Source organism: Hylobates moloch, unplaced genomic scaffold (assembly GCF_009828535.3).
Source record: "Hylobates moloch isolate HMO894 unplaced genomic scaffold, HMol_V3 SCAFFOLD_12, whole genome shotgun sequence".
NCBI classification, from domain to species: Eukaryota; Metazoa; Chordata; class Mammalia; order Primates; family Hylobatidae; genus Hylobates; species Hylobates moloch.
Window position 1 is genome coordinate 19,531,771 of NW_026652287.1, and position 15,488 is coordinate 19,547,258.

General features: G+C 50.3%; 1 protein-coding gene across 1 annotated transcript in view; it reads right to left on the minus strand.

The window, feature by feature from the left end:
• PLBD2 (phospholipase B domain containing 2) overlaps window positions 1-15,488 on the minus strand; it is a 32,747-nt gene that overhangs the window by 9,570 nt on the left and 7,689 nt on the right. The window contains exons 2-6 of the mRNA XM_032168595.2: window positions 12,576-12,669; window positions 9,011-9,169; window positions 7,281-7,381; window positions 6,848-7,062; window positions 1,004-1,101 (exon numbers count right to left, since the gene is read on the minus strand). Coding sequence (XP_032024486.1) covers window positions 1,004-1,101; window positions 6,848-7,062; window positions 7,281-7,381; window positions 9,011-9,169; window positions 12,576-12,669 — 667 coding nt within the window. The remainder of the gene's footprint in view (window positions 1-1,003; window positions 1,102-6,847; window positions 7,063-7,280; window positions 7,382-9,010; window positions 9,170-12,575; window positions 12,670-15,488) is intronic.

Below are 15,488 nucleotides of genomic sequence, written 5' to 3' on the forward strand. Positions count from 1 at the left end.
GCTCACGCCTGTAATCCCAGCACTTTGGAAGGCCAAGGTCAGGAGGCCAGGAGTTTAAGACCAGCCACCTCCACCAGCCACCAGGCGTTTATGGCACAAAAACAGTTAGGGACCCTGATGGAAGGGAAGTTTTCTGCCCAGACCCTTTCCTGGTAACCAGGTGGAACCATTTCACGTGTCCCTCCCCAGCTGCCTCAGTCCCCTTCCCCACCTGGGCCACAGCATGGGGGTTCCCTCACCCACCGCCTGGCCCTCTCTTGCCTTGTTCCACATTCAGAAAAAAGCAAAGGATCAGACAAGAAGAAGAGTCCCCGCCCCTCCGGTCCCCGCAGGGAGCTGGCGTTCTCTGCGCTAAGGGTGTTTTTTAGAGTGATGTTTTTTCTCCTCTGTCTCGTTGCCCTGGAGATCAAAGTGTTCACTTTCTCAGTGAGGGGTGCCAGGGACAGATTTCTAAACAAGTCTGGACCGCAGCCAGGAAAAAAGATGAAAACAACACACTGTAAACAGCCTCTATTCAGCAAAACCTGGTCAGGTCAGAGGGGCTCTGAGGAAAGCAAGAGGGAGGCAGGAGGAGAGAGAAGTGGTGGGGCTGTGGGGTTGGGGGGGCACAGTTATCCTGAATACATAAAAACAAGTGAGGTCGCTGAGGTCAGGGATAGTCCTAAACATCCCCAAGTCCAGGCTTTCCTGACAACCAGGGTTCCATGCAGAGTCCCAGGCCATCTGCAGGTTTTGGAGGCCCTGTGCAGGGCCTGGGGGTCTATGTTTAAACATGCCCTTGTGGTGGTCCAAGTCCCCGGAGCAGGGGAAGGGCGAGTCTGGGCTCTGAATGGCAGGTGGGGCAGCGTCCACCTCGTCCTCCACTGCACCCCTGGCTCCTACATGGCACCCAGCACTGGGCTGCAGCCTGGTCCCCACTTGCTGCAGGAATCAATCCTGCCGGCTCAGAGCCACTGTGTGACAAACACCCCAGGAACAGAGGAGACACCAGAAGGGGACTCACCAGCCCGCTGCCCAGGATGTAGAAGTCGTCGCAGGAGAAGATGGTGCCGGGGTAGGAGGAGAAGACCAGCTTGTTGCCGGGAACCAGCGGGTAGTCCCCTGTGCGGGCAGAGCGAGCCAGGGATGCTGGTCAGACAGGCCCAGGTGGAGGCCCCTGCACCCCACCTAACAAGACTCAGGTCTCAAGGTGGGGCATAGGCAGGCCTCCGAGGAAGCCCCCACTGTGTCCTTTCTGTCATTTGGCAAATGAGGTCATTGGGCACAGAAAAGTGCACATGTGTGCAAATAAAAATAAAAGCTAGCAACAAAACTTATATAGTTGGCCCTCCCTGTCTGTGGGTTCCACATCCTTGGATTCAATCGACTGGGGACCACAAATACTAGGAAAAAAACATGATTAAAAAGAAACAGCACGGCCGGGTGCAGTGGCTCACACCTGTAATCCCTGCACTTTGGGAGGCCAAGGCAGGCGGATCACGAGGTCAGGAGATCAAGGCCATCCTGGCTAACACAGTGAAACCCCATCTCTACTAAAAATACAAAAAATTAGCCGGGCGTGGTGGCGGGCGCCTGTAGTCCCAGCTACTCAGGAGGCTGAGGCAGGAGAATGGCGTGAACCCAGGAGGCAGAGCTTGCAATGAGCCGAGATCACGCCACTGCACTCCAGCCCGGGTGACAGAGCGAGACTCCGCTTCAAAAAAAAAAAAAAAAAAAACAAGAAACAACACTAAAAGATAAAACAAATTTTAAAAATACAGTATAACAACCATGAACATAGCATTGTGTTAGGTATTATAAGTAATCTAGAGATGATTATAGGATATGGGAGGATATGTATAGGTTATATGTAAACAGTCGGCTGTGTTATAGAAGAGACCTGAGCTTCCACAGGGGCTCCTGGAGCCAACCCCCTCCCCAATACCAAGGGACAACTTTGTGTGTGTGTGTGTGCATGTGTGTGCGTGCATATGTGTGTATGTGTTAAATATATATCTCAAATAGATAGATAGACAAACAGATAGATATTTTGTTCACTGGACGATTTTTTCTTTTTTTTGAGACAGAGTTTCACTCTTGTTGTCCAGGCTGGAGTGCAGTGGGGCGATCTCAGCTCACTGCAACCTCCGCCTCCCAGCTGTAAGTGCTTCTCCTGCCTCAGCCTTCCGAGTAGCTGGGATTACAGGCCCACCCCCTACAGGTACCCTCACCCCTGCCCTAGAACTCCTTCTACCTGAAGCCCATCCCTTGACAAGTGCTAGTCTGGTTTTATGCACTGTCTGCCACAGGCCTACTGTGACCTCACGCTTAGGCTGGAAGCTCATTACCCCTGTGATCTTGTAAATTGACTCCTTATACCCGCCCTGCATGGGGGCAGGGAATTATCATCTCCACCTTGCAGATAAGGAAATCTGAGACTCAGAAAGGCTAAGTAACTTAGCAGAAGCCAAACAGTTAAATGGCTGAGCAGGGATTCTACCCAGGCCTCTTCCCTCCAGTGCTCCAGAGTTCTGGGTGTAGCTCTCCGAATTATCCTTTGTCTTTTTTTTTTTTTGAGACAGAGTCTTGTTTTGTTGCCCAGGCTAAAGTGCAGTGGGGGGATCTCGGCTCACTGCAACCTCTGCCTCCCAGGTTCAAGTGATTCTCTTGCCTCAGCCTCCCGAGTAGCTGCAATTACAGGCATCTACCACCATGTCCAGCTAATTTTTGTATTTTTAGTAGAGACAGGGTTTTACCATGTTGGCCAGGCTGGTCTCGAACTCTGACCTCAAATGAGCCACCAGCCTCGCCTCCCAAAGTGCTGGAATTATAGGCATGAGCCACCGCGTCTGGCCTGAATTATCTCTTCTACATTAAGTCTTTGCACTTTAAAACAAAGGGACCAGTAGGCCAGGCACGGTGGCTCACGCCTGTAATCCCAGCACTTTGGAAGGCCAAGGTCAGGAGGCCAGGAGTTTAAGACCAGCCTCACCAACATGGTGAAACCCCATCTCTACTAAAAATACAAAATTAGCCAGGTGTGGGGGTGCATGCATGTAGTTCCAGCTACTCAGGAGGGTGAAGTGGGAGAATTGCTTGAACCTGGGAGGCGGAGGTTGAAGTGAGCCGAGACTGTGCCACTGCACTCCAGCCTGGGCAACAGAGTAAGACTCTGTCTCAAAAAAAAAAAAGAAAAGAAAAGAAAAGGAAAAAGGCATAGTGGGACCCAGCACAGAGGCTCACATCTGAAATCCCAGTGCTTTGGGAGGCTGAAGCAGGAGGATCACCTGAGGCTAGAAGTTTGTGACCAGCCTGGGCAACACAGCGAAACCCTGTCTCAAAATAAGTAATTTGAAAAACAAAACGCGTAGTGGACCAAACATGGCAGTACTGGCAACTCTCCAAGGCAGCCTAGTGGGCAAAAGAAGGAAGTCACAAATAGTATAATCTTAATTATGATTTTTAAAAAAACTCAGAAAGCAAACATTTTAGAGCAGTGAAACTATTCTGTATAATACTACAATGATGGGTATAGCACCCCATTCCATGCATGAAGCCCACCCCTGCAAATTTTTTTTTTTTTTTTTGAGACAGAGGCCCACTCTGTCGCCTAGGTTGGAGCACAGTGGCACCATCTTGGCTCACTGCAACCTCTGCCTTCGCAGTTCAAGCAATTCTGGGGCCTCAGCCTCCCGAGTAGCTGGGATAACAGGTGTGTGCCACCACGCCCAGCTAGTTTTTGTATTTTTAGTAGAGATGGGGTTTCGCCATGTTGGCCAGGCTGGTCTTGAACTCCTGGCCTCAAGTGTTCCACCTGCCTCGGCCTCCCAAAGTGCCGGGTTTACAGGCGTGAGCCATTGTGCCCAGGCAAGGTACATTTTTTAAAGTCTAGGAGAAAACATAACCAAATGTTCACAGAAATTTTCTCTTTTGGGTTGTGGAGTGTTCGAGTGATTTTCACTGAGTGTTTTGGTGGATTCTCCAATGTTCTATAACATACCTGTGTGACTTATACAGTTTTTAAAAGCTATTAAAATTTTAATGGATATATGGCAATGAGAATGATAGATCTACAGCTACATACGGTTAATACAGATGAATCTCACAGACATGCAGAACAAATGAGCACACACTACACAATTCCATTCATATGACATTCAAAACCAGGCAAACCTAACCTATTCTGTGAGAAATCAGGATAGGCGGTTGGATCACTTGAGGTCAGGTATTCAAGACCAGCCTGGCCAACATGGCGAAACCCCGTTTCTACTGAAAATACAAAAATTAGCTGGGTGTGGTGGTGTGTGCCTGTAATCCCAGCTACTCGGGAGGCTGAGGCAGAAGAATCGCTTGAACCTAGGAAGCAGAGGTTGCAGTGAGCCGAGATTGCACTACTGCCCTCTAGTCTGGGTGACAGAGCAAGACTTTAAAAACAAAACAAACAAACAAACAAAAAACAGAAATCAGGATAGAGACGATGCTGGGGTGGGGGTGTGCCTGGAAAGGGATACGAGGGAAGCTTCTAGGGGCTGGGAATGTTCTGTTTCTCCAGATGGATGCTATACACAGGTGTGTTCCACGTGCAAGAAATTCAAGTTGTACACTTACCATGCATACGGTTTCCTGTATAAATGTCAATTTAGAGTTTACTTAAATTTCAACGAATGGACATTAGGTTGTTACCAAACCACTGTGACAGCAGACTTGCTTATACACACTCCCCATGCAGAAGCTGAAATGTCTCTCTAGGGACAGACTGGAGTCAGAGAATTGCTGGATCACTGGAGTGACAGATTTTGAATTTTATTAGATGCCAGCTGGATTCCTCTTAAAAGTAGCTGTGCCAACGCATACTCCCATTAGCAATGAATAAGGCTGGACACTTCCCCACCTCCTCACCAGCTCGTGGTCCCATCAAGTTTTTACATTTGGCCAAGAAGGAGGTACTGCAAACATTTGGCAGTGGTATCCCTGGGGCTGATGCTGGGGCCTGGGATGAAGGATGTGGCACTATGGAGGACTTTGGCCTTGACTGTAAACTGCTTTTTTCTTTATTAGAGACAAGGTCTTGCACTGTCACCCAGGCCGGGGTGTCATTGCGTGATCACTGTTCACTGCAGCCTCAACCTCCTGGGCTCTAGCAATCCTCCTGCTTCGAATTCCCAAGGCGCTGGGATTACAGGGATAGGCCACCGTGCCCAGCCAGTTTTCACATTTGACAGGAAGAATGTATTCATGCACTCCTTGCAATTGGTTGTTTGCAAAAATAGATCTAATTCTTCCCATGCCTGCATCCAAGCCACGTGCGATATGACTCTGCAGTTCCTCGCAGCAAATGGTGAAGCCTATTCTCCCATCTCTTGAGTCTGTGCTGGCCACCTGACTTGATTTGGATAAAGAATGCTGTGTCAGCCAGGTGCGGTGGCTCACACCTTTAATCCCAGTACTTTGGGAGGCTGAGACGGCTGTATCACCTGAGGTCAGGAGTTCAAGACCAGCCTGGCCAACATGGCAACACCCCGTCTCTACTAAAAATACAAAAATTAGCCAGACACAGTGGCGTGTGCCTATAATCCCAGCTACTTGGGAGGCTGAGGCAGGAGAATCACTTGAACCCAGGAGGCAGAGGTCACAGTGAGCTGAGATTGTGCCACTGCACTCCAGTCTAGGCAACAGAACAAGACTCTGTCTCAAAAAAAAAAAAAAAAAAAAATGGTGTGTCAAGCCAGGTGCAGTGGCTCACACCTGTAATCCAAGCACTTTAGGAGGCCAAAGTGGGCAATTCAATTGAGGTCAGGAGTTCAAGACCAGCCTGGCCAATATGGGAAAACCCTGTCTCTACTAAAAATACAAAAATTAGCTGGGCATGGCGATGCACACCTGTAGTCCCAGCTACTCGAGAGGCTGAGGCAGGAGAATTGCCTGAACCCAGGAGGCAGAGGTTGCAGTGAGCTGAGATCATGCCACTGCACTCCAGCCTGGGCACCAGAGCAAGATTCTGTCTCAAAATAAAAAGAAAAGAATGCTGTGTCAGTTTCATCAAGGTCTCAAGAGGTCTTCACCGCATCCTGCCCCGATGCTACATGAACAGGCCTGCGCTCACCTGCTGATGATGAAAGACCACATAGCTCAGCTGTCCCCATCACCCTCGCTGACAATCAACCCCAGACAGGAGAAGAGGCCATCTCAGTCCAGCCATCCCACCCCAGCTGTCCTGCTAGCGGACTGCTGATGCATCAGTGAGCCCAGCCAAGATCAGCCTGGCCCAGCCCAGAAAACCAAAACCACCTAGCTGACCCATAGAGGCAGGAGCAAAAAATAAATAGTGGTTATTTAAGCTGGGTTGTTTTAAAAATTTGGGGGTAACTGGTTAAGCAGCAATAGGTAAAATAAAAAAGGCAATAAACATGCAAAACAAGATGAACTGGCTAGGCGTGGTGGCTCACATAAGTAACTGCAGCACTTTGGGAGGCCAAGTCAGGAGGATCACTTAGCCCAGGAGTTTGAGACAAGCCTGGGCAACATAGTGAGACTCCATCTCTTAAAAATAAAAAAAAAACAAATTAGCTGAGTGTGGTGGTACACATTTGTAGTTCCAGATACTTGGGAGGCTGAGGCAGGAGGATAACCTGAGCCTGGGAAGTCAAGGCTACAGTGAGCCACAACTGTGCCACTGCACTCCAGCCTGGGCAACAGAGCAAGACCCCAACTCAAAAAGAAAAAAACAAAACCAAGATGAACTCTTGGAATATCCCTACAGTGACTCCGTGTGTTGGGAGGGTTTCCAAGGCCCACACCTCCTAGGACCACTCCCCACGTGTGTGCCCACCCTCTTGCTCATCCCCCAGACACACCCACACCCACCTACCCCGGGGGCCTTCCCGGAACTGGAGCCAGTACTTCTTGATGACACGCAACATGTGCTGGTAGTTGTTCCAGGTGTTGTGGGCGACCAGGAGGTCACTCTGGCCAGGGAGCAGCTTGATGAGGGCGGAACAGGAGCCGGAGCCCAGAGAAGGTTTGATCTTGGTCTTGTTCAGGGCCAGCTCCAGGTCTTCCAGGTCCCCAGAGAGCTGCAGCAGGCTGAGGAGGGCCAGGGCACCAGAGGGTTACCACACCTGCTGTGAGTGCTGTTATGTACTCATTTTGCAGAGGAGAAAGCTGAGGCTCTGGGAGGTCAGCTGACTGTTTTGAGGCCACAGAGCCAGGGAGTGGCAGGGTTGATGTTAGAACCCAGGTCTGTCTGACTATGAGTGTGTGGCCCTTCTTCCCACCCTGTTCACTCTGGGGGTGGCACTTACAGGAACCCCAAGGGTTTGATGGTGAACTTCCCAGCTGGGAAGCTCACACGGCCTTCGTAGCTGTCCTCCAGGCCTTTCAGCTGCAGGAGGGTCAGCCGCACCTAGGGGAGGGGGCGGGGGCAGAGGGAGGGTGAGGCCTCTCCTCCAGACTCACACCTTCTCCTTCAACGGGAGGGGCTCTGGCCTGGGGGTTCAGACAGAGCAGGAGGCCCAGGGGTACCCTCCAGACTCCAGCCAGCCTTGACTCCCCCAAACTACCACCCACCCCTCCATGCTGAGCACTCTCATGCTTTCAGTGAATTAACTCTATGTCTCTGCCCTGTGTTAACCCCAATCAGCCCTACTTAAGAGCCTAGTTCAAAAGCCATCTCTTCTAGGACGCCTCCCAGCCTGGCCTGGCCTCTTGCCAACTGCTCCTGTTCTGAGTTCAGTACTGACTATATTGCTGCCTCGGGCACCTGTCTCATGCGTCTGACTTCTCCCCATTGTCATCGTTTTGCCTCGACATCCTATAGCCATGAAGTATCATCAGTGTGTCCCTCATGGGGCCTTGGCCAGGCACACTGGGCACTTAGTAAGCATCTGCAAGATGGATGGGTGGGTTGTTGGATGGATGGATGGATGGACGGATGGATGGATGGATGGGTGGGTGGGTGGGTGGGTTTACAGCTGGGAGGTGGATGGATGGGTGGGTGGGTGGGTGGATGTGTGTATGTATGGGTGGATGGATGGATGATGGATGGACGGGTGCATGAATGGATAGATGAATGAGTGGGTAAATGGATGGATGGATGGATGGGTGAGTGAATGGATAGATATGTAGATGAGTGAGTGGGTGGGTGGATGGATGAATGGATGGAGGATGGATGGATGGGTGGGTAAATGAATGGATGAGTGAGTGAATAGATGGATAGGTAGATGGGTGAGTGGGTGGGTGGATGGGTGGGTGGGTGGATGAATGGATGGATGGATGGATGGATGGATACATGGATGGGTGGATGGATGGGTGGTGGATGTGTGGAATGGACAAGTAGATGGGTTGGTGGTAGAAGAGTCTGTCTTAGGGTGAGAGTAGGTGGGTGGGTGAACAGTGAGAAGTTCTACAGAGGAAAATGGTGCAAACCTGGCTTAGGCTAGGCAGACATGCTAACAGGCATTGATGGCCACTTTACAGAGACAGTCTGTTGTGTGTACCTCACAGTAAACACCTGACATTTTCCAGGGAATCCATAAATAACTGACTTTTCCAATGATGGCCTAGCCAGTGGCCCAAAGGCAGAGCGCCTGCCTGGGCCTCTCCGTTAGCTGCCAGCTGATCAGCAGCTCTCAAGGAAAGGAAAACAAAATTCACTGTGTCCAGACTTTCTGGGATTTTCTGGTTTTCCCCTTCCCCTCTTTCTCATATTGTCTTTACTTGCATCCAATGTAATCAATCTACCAAGCAACCTCCCTTGTATGCAAGCAAAACACCATGCTAACAACTGACTATTTGTTTTTGGTCATTATTTAACAGTAGGTAGGCTAGGATAGATGGCTGGAGTTCTAGCAAGTGGACAGATGGAGACTGGGCAGATGGATGAGTGGCAGGTCGGCTAGGAGGGATGGAAATGATGATGGAAACAGGGGCGGTTGGGCAGCTGGACATGCCACAAGGCTGGCCAGGACAGCAGGGGACAGGATGGTTGGTCAGCTGGAAGCCCCCTCCCACCAAGCGCGGCAGGCAGACTCACCTGGTGCCAGTAAGCTGAGTCTGGGTTTGACTCCATCTCTTCCTGCATCCACTCTAGGTTGGCCTCCAGGAAGCTCTTCAGCCTCTCGCAGTAGCCAACTTCATACTCGAAGGGGCCGCAGTAATTCACCACCGTGTTCATCCAGTGCATGTAGATGAGCTGTGGGATAGGGGGTGGGCGAGGCAAGGGCGGACAGCTGGGATGCTCTCTTCTCTGAGAGCCCCCAACCCAGGCTGCCCCAGAGCGGAGGCTGCTGGTGTGGCCACCTGAGCCCTTGCTCATGCTGTCTTCTCCCTGGAGGCTCCTCTCCCCGCCCAGCTCTGCCCCGGATAGGGACCCCAGGCCCCTGGAAGTTGCCCTGAGAGCCTTTAGCCTGCAAAGCCTATAACTGATGGCACCACCTCTGGTACCGGGGACTCCAATCTATATGTGTGCTCAGTCAGTCAATCCATGAATTTCTTTTTTGAGCACCTATTACGTTCCTTTCTAAGCACTGAGGACACAGCAGGGAACAAAACAGCAATACCCCTGCTGACTCCACTGGGCAAGAGAATGCCATGCCAGTTTCACCCAGACCTCATGCGGCCCTCTGCACTTCCCACCGAGATGCCACCTGCATGAGTCCAGGCTTGCCTGCTGGGGGACAAAAGACCACGTAGCCTGGTCATCCCCATGAGTGAGTGGCAGCACTCATTGCCTCAGGATTGATGGCTTCATGACTGCTGCTCCATCACCACCTCACTGAAACACATCCAAATCCTGTTCATCCTTCAAGGCCCACTAAGACACCACCTCCTCCATGCAGGCCTCTATGACTTCCACAGCATTTCCCCACTGCCTGTCCTATACCAGGTTCTGGGCTGGGATCACAGGACACAGCTGGGGACAAGGCATATTACCACCCACAAGAAGCCCACAGGCTGGAGGGGGAGGCAGCAGGGCACACTAGTTAGGAGCGAGATGTGGGTTAGACAGAGCTGAGGTTGAATGGTGCCTCCTCTGTGGACTGCTGGCTGACCTTGTGAAAGTAGCTTCACCTCTCTGGACCCAAGCCTGCCCATCCATCCAGGGGAGGTGCACATGCTTCCCTCAGGGGTTTAGGGTGGAGGCTCAGTGAGACATTGTGGGCAAAGTGCCTGGCACATGGGCCTGGGATTCCTGACATGAGAGCCACTTGTGGCCTTGCCTCAGTCTCCCCAGCAGGCCTTGAGCCCCTTGAGAGACTGAACCGTGTCTCATTCACCACTGAGCACCCAAAACAGCCCTGGCCCAGCATCTGACCACTTCCCCCAGACACTAAGGTCCCAGAGGGCCACCCACAACTGCGACTGGGTGTCAGAAGGAGCAGTGTGAGTTTTACAAAAGGGTGTCCCACTGGACGCTGTCCTCTGTGATGTGCTCTTTCCCCCTCACCTCCAGGCATCTCAGATTCACCTATTTCCACTGCTCTGTCATGCTGCACTGTGCACCTCCACCTGGTCAGCCATTCACCTGCCCATGGTGTTTTAAGGACTCCCTCTTTGGGACTGCTTTGAGTGCCTCATGCACATCCATGGGTCACCTCTAAGGTATACACCCAAGTAGTAGGGCTGCTGGGTCCTAAGGCACATGCAGGTTCAACTCTACAAGTTGGTGTCAACTTGTGACCCAATGCATGCCACCATCTGCATCACGGGAGACAGCTGTCACTCCACAGCCTCGCCTATTTCTTGTTTTGTTTTTTGCGTGGTTTTGTTTTGTTTCTTTTTTTGAGACAAGGTCTCATTCTGTCACAAGGCTGGAATACAGTGGTACAATCCTAGCTCACTGCAGCCTCCAACTCCTGAGCTCAAGCAATCCTCCCTCCTCAGCCTCCCAACATCCTAGTATTACAGGCAGGTGCTCTGCCTTTGGGCCACTGGTGAGGCCATCAATGGAAAAGTCAGTAGTTTATGGATTCCCTGGAAAATGTCAGGTGTTTACTGTGAGGTACACATGACAAGCTGTCTCTGTAAAGTGGTCATCAATGCCTGCTAGCATATCTGCCTAGCCTAGGCCAGGTGGCTCGTACCTGTAATCCCAACACTCTGGGAAGCCGAGGTGGGCAGATCACTTGATGTCAGGAGTTTGAGACCAGCCTGGCCAACATGGCAAAACCCCATCTCTACTGGAAATGCAAAAACTAGCCAGACGTGGTGGCGCATGCCTGTAATTCCAGCTACTCTGGAGGCTGAGGCATGAGAACCATTTGAACCCAGGGAGGCAGAGGTTGCAGTGAGCCAAGATCGCGCCACTGTACTCCAGCCTAGGTGACAAGTGAGACTCTGTCTCAAAAAAAAAAAAAAGAAAAGAAAAAGAAAATTACACTAGGTACTATCTGATACACAGAAAAAATATATAACATATTCTAAGTTATGAAGCATGATAATAAAATGAACATCCAAACTAAAACCTAGACTGGTACTGACACCATTGAGCGTCCCCTAAGCCCCTGCCTCCTCTACCCCTAGAGGCACCCACCACCCTAAATGTGGTGGCTATCATTCCCTTTCATTCAGTCATTTATATTGAGATATAGTCAGCATACCATCAAATTCACGTTTAAAAATGTACAATTTGGCCAGGCACAGTGGCTCACACCTGTAATCCCAGCACTTTGGGAGGCCGAGGCGGGCGGATCACTTGAGGTCAGGAGTTTGAGACCAGCCTGGCCAACAGGGCGAAAGCCCACCTCTACTAAAAATACAAACATTAGGTGGGCGTGGTGGTACACATCTGTAATCCCAGCTAGTCGGAAGGCTGAGGCAGGAAAATCACTTGAACCTGGGAAGCAGAGGTTGCAGTGAGCCGAGATCACACCACTGCACTCCAGCCTGGGTGACAGAGCAAGACTCTGTCTCAAAAAAAAAAAAAAAAAAAAAGTACAATTCATGGTTTTTAATGTATTCATAAGGTTGCGCAACCATCCCCACTCTCTAACTCCAGAACCTTTTCATCATCCCAGAAAGAAACCCCATACCCGTTAGCAGTCACTCCCCACTCCCCACAAGTCCCTGGCACCCACTAGTCGGCTTTCTGTCTCTATAGATTTGCTTATTCTGAACATTTTATATAAATAGAATCATACAGTATGTGCCCTTTTGTGACTGGCTTTTTTCGTTTAGCATGTTTTCAAGGTTCTTTCATGTTCTGGTGTGTGTCAGTCCTTCATTCCCTTTTACAGCCGAATAATGTTGCATTGTATGATAGATCACATTGTACGTATCCATTCATCAACAGCTGGGCATTCGAGTTGTGTCTACTCCTTTACTTTTGTTAAGCTACTTTTACTGCATGCGATGAGTCCCTGAACAACATATTATTTTGCTTTAGTTGTTATTGAGCTTTATAAGAAGTCAGACAATATCAGAAGTGGGTGAGAGCCAGGTGCAGTGGCCGGCCCCTCGTGTAATTTTCTAAAGAATGCATGTCCACTTTTTCTCCCCAGATAGGTGAAGGGCTGTGGCAGGAGTGCAAAGCATGCTGGGGAACATGCTGGTGGGGGTGGGGCAGGGTGGGAGTCCCATGTCCCCACCTTGGCCCTTACCTCCTCCGACACAGCAGCCTCCACCACGCCGGCTGCATAGGCCTGCAAGCTGTCATTGTATCGGCCACTCGTGCCCAGCTCCAGAAAGGCCCACCTGGAGGGGAAGGAGGGGACACTTGGTCAGCAGCAGAGGCCCCCAGCTAGACACACGGCATCGCCAGGCTTCAACTATGAAAACGACACAGTGGTCAGTAGACGCGCACATGAATGTCTGTCTGTCCATCTTTGTGAGCTTGCCGGGTTAAATCCCTCCAAGAGGAACTACTGGCTCAAAGGGCACAGGTATTTTTAATTTTTGTAGATATTGACAAACAGCCTCCCCCAAAAATGCAGGACCTATCTATGTGCCCTCACCCACAATAACACCAGCTAACAACATCCATTGAGGATGAGATGTTAGCTCTGTGCCATGCCATGTTCTAGTCACTTTCATGTCTATTAACTCATTGAGTCCCCTATAATCCTACAAGGTGGGCACAGTTATCATCCCCATCTTGTCCCTCTTGCAGAAGAGGAGGAAATTGAAACACAGACTTATGTCACATGCCATCTCCACCTCCATGTCCATGCCCTTTGCCACGAGACTACAGTCCTCCACCAATGGCCAAGTATCCTTCCCGGCTCCTTCATTTGGGCTTGGTTGTGTCACGTGACCTGCTTTGGCCAATGGGATATGGGTGGAAGTGACAGCATGCTGGTTATAAAATTAGCCTTCAGGAAGCCTCACTTGCCCCTTTGTGCCTCTGCCATCACCAGGGGAAGAACAGGCCCCGGCCAGCCCACTGGTCCCAGGGATATGAGAGCCACACAAGCACACCAGGTCTGTAGAGCTGCAGCATGAGGCAGAGCAGCCCCAGCAGCCCCACAGATCCATGAGGATCAATGTTGTTGGTTTAAGCCGCTGGACTGGGGCTGGTTTATCACACGGCACTGCAGCCCAATACTAGTGGATACACCTGAAAGGTCACAGAGTTGGCAGGGGCAGGATTCACTTCCAGGCAGGCTGGCTCCCACTCCTCTGAAGGAGCACTTCTCAACCTCTGATGTATATGCAGGTTACCTGAAGGCCTGGTTAGAAGGCAGGTTCTGATCAGTTCTGCGATGGGGTCTGAGACTCCTTTTTTTTTTTTTCCTGAGACAGAGTCTGGCTGTTCCCCAGGTTGGGGGGCACTGGCATGATCTCAGCTCACTGCAACCTCCGCCTCCCGCGTTCAAGTGATTCTCCTGCCTCAGCCTCTGGAGTAGCTGGGATTACAGGCGTGAGCTACCACATCCAGCTGATTTGTGTATTTTTAGTAGAGACAGGGTTTCACCATGTTGGCCAGGCTGGTCTCGAACTCCTGGCCTCAAGAGATCCGCCCACCTCAGCTTCCCAAAGCGCTGGGATTACTGGCACTTTGTTAAGCTACTTTACAGTAGCTTAAGGCCACTGCACCAGGACTTTTTTCTTTTTTCTTTTTCGAGACAGCATCTTGCTGTCACCCAGGCTGGAATGCAGTGGCATGATCTTGGCACACTGCAGCCTCCAGCCTCCCAGGCTCAAACTATCCTTCCACCTAAGCCTCCTGAGTAGCTAGAACTACAGGCATGTGCCACCACACCCAGCTAATTTTTGTATTTTTTGTAGAGACAGGGTTTCACCATGTTGGCCAGGCTGGTCTCGAACTCCTGACGTCAAGTGATCCACCCGCCTCAGCCTCCCAAAGTGATGGGATTACAGGCATGAGCCACTACGCCCGGCCTCTGCACTTCTAAGTAGCCTCCAGGTAATGCCAACACTGCCAGTCCTGGAACCACAGCAGGTCACAGACTGAGTCTCTACAATGAGCAAACTTCTGTTTGCCCACTCCCTCACTAAAATGATTACTAGCAAACTTTTTCATCTTCACCAAGGTGATAGCTGCAAAAGTTCCAACATGCTTGCAATTTTTAAATTAGTTAAGTTACATATATTTTCTTATTTTTAATGGTCATTTATATTTCTGTTTCATGTCCTTTACCCATTTTTCTCTATTGGGTTAAAATCTTTTCTTACTGGTTGGTGAAATTCCCTGTATACACATTAGCCCTCTGCTTGTCACTAATATTGAAAATATGGGGCCAAGCACAGTGGCTCACGCCTGTAATCTCAGCACTTTGGATGGCCGAGAATTTGAGAAATTCGAGACCAGCCTGGCCAAAATGGTGAAACCCCTATGTCTACTAAAAATAGAATAATTAACTGGGTGTGGTGGTGCACTCTTGTAGTCCCAGCTACTCAGGAGCCTGAGGCAGGAGAATCACTTGAACCTGGGAGGCAGAGGTTGCAGTGAGCAAAATGGCGCCACTGCACTCCAGCCTGGGTGACAGAGCATGACTCTGTCTAGAAAAAGAAAAAACAAGGGGAGGGGAGGGGGAGGGAGGGAGGCGAGTGGGGAGGGGCCAGGTGCAGTGGCTGATGCCTTAGGAGGCTAAGGCAGGAGCATCACTTGAGGCCAGGAGTTCAAGACCAGCCTGGGAAACAAAGCAAGACTCTGTCTACACGAAATAATTTAAAAGTTACAGGTGCAGTGGGGTGTGCCTGTAGTCCCAGCTACTCAAGAGGTTGAGGCAGGAAGATCACTTGAGCCCAAGAATTTGAGGCTGCAGTAAGTTATGATCACGCCATGCACTCCAGCCTGGATGACAGAGCATGACCCTGTCTCTAAAATAATAATAAGAGAAATATGTTTATGTTTTAATTGGTTTTTGCATTTGTTCTTGCCATATAGACATTTTCATTTTTGTGTGGCCAGATCAATCTTTTCCTTCATGGTCCTAGATATCATTTTTGCTCCAAGGACACAAAAATATTCACTCATGTCATTTCTATAACTAGTTGGGGGGGAGCATTTTTAAAGGCAATTTCCATTAAGAAAATGAGGGCAACAGGAA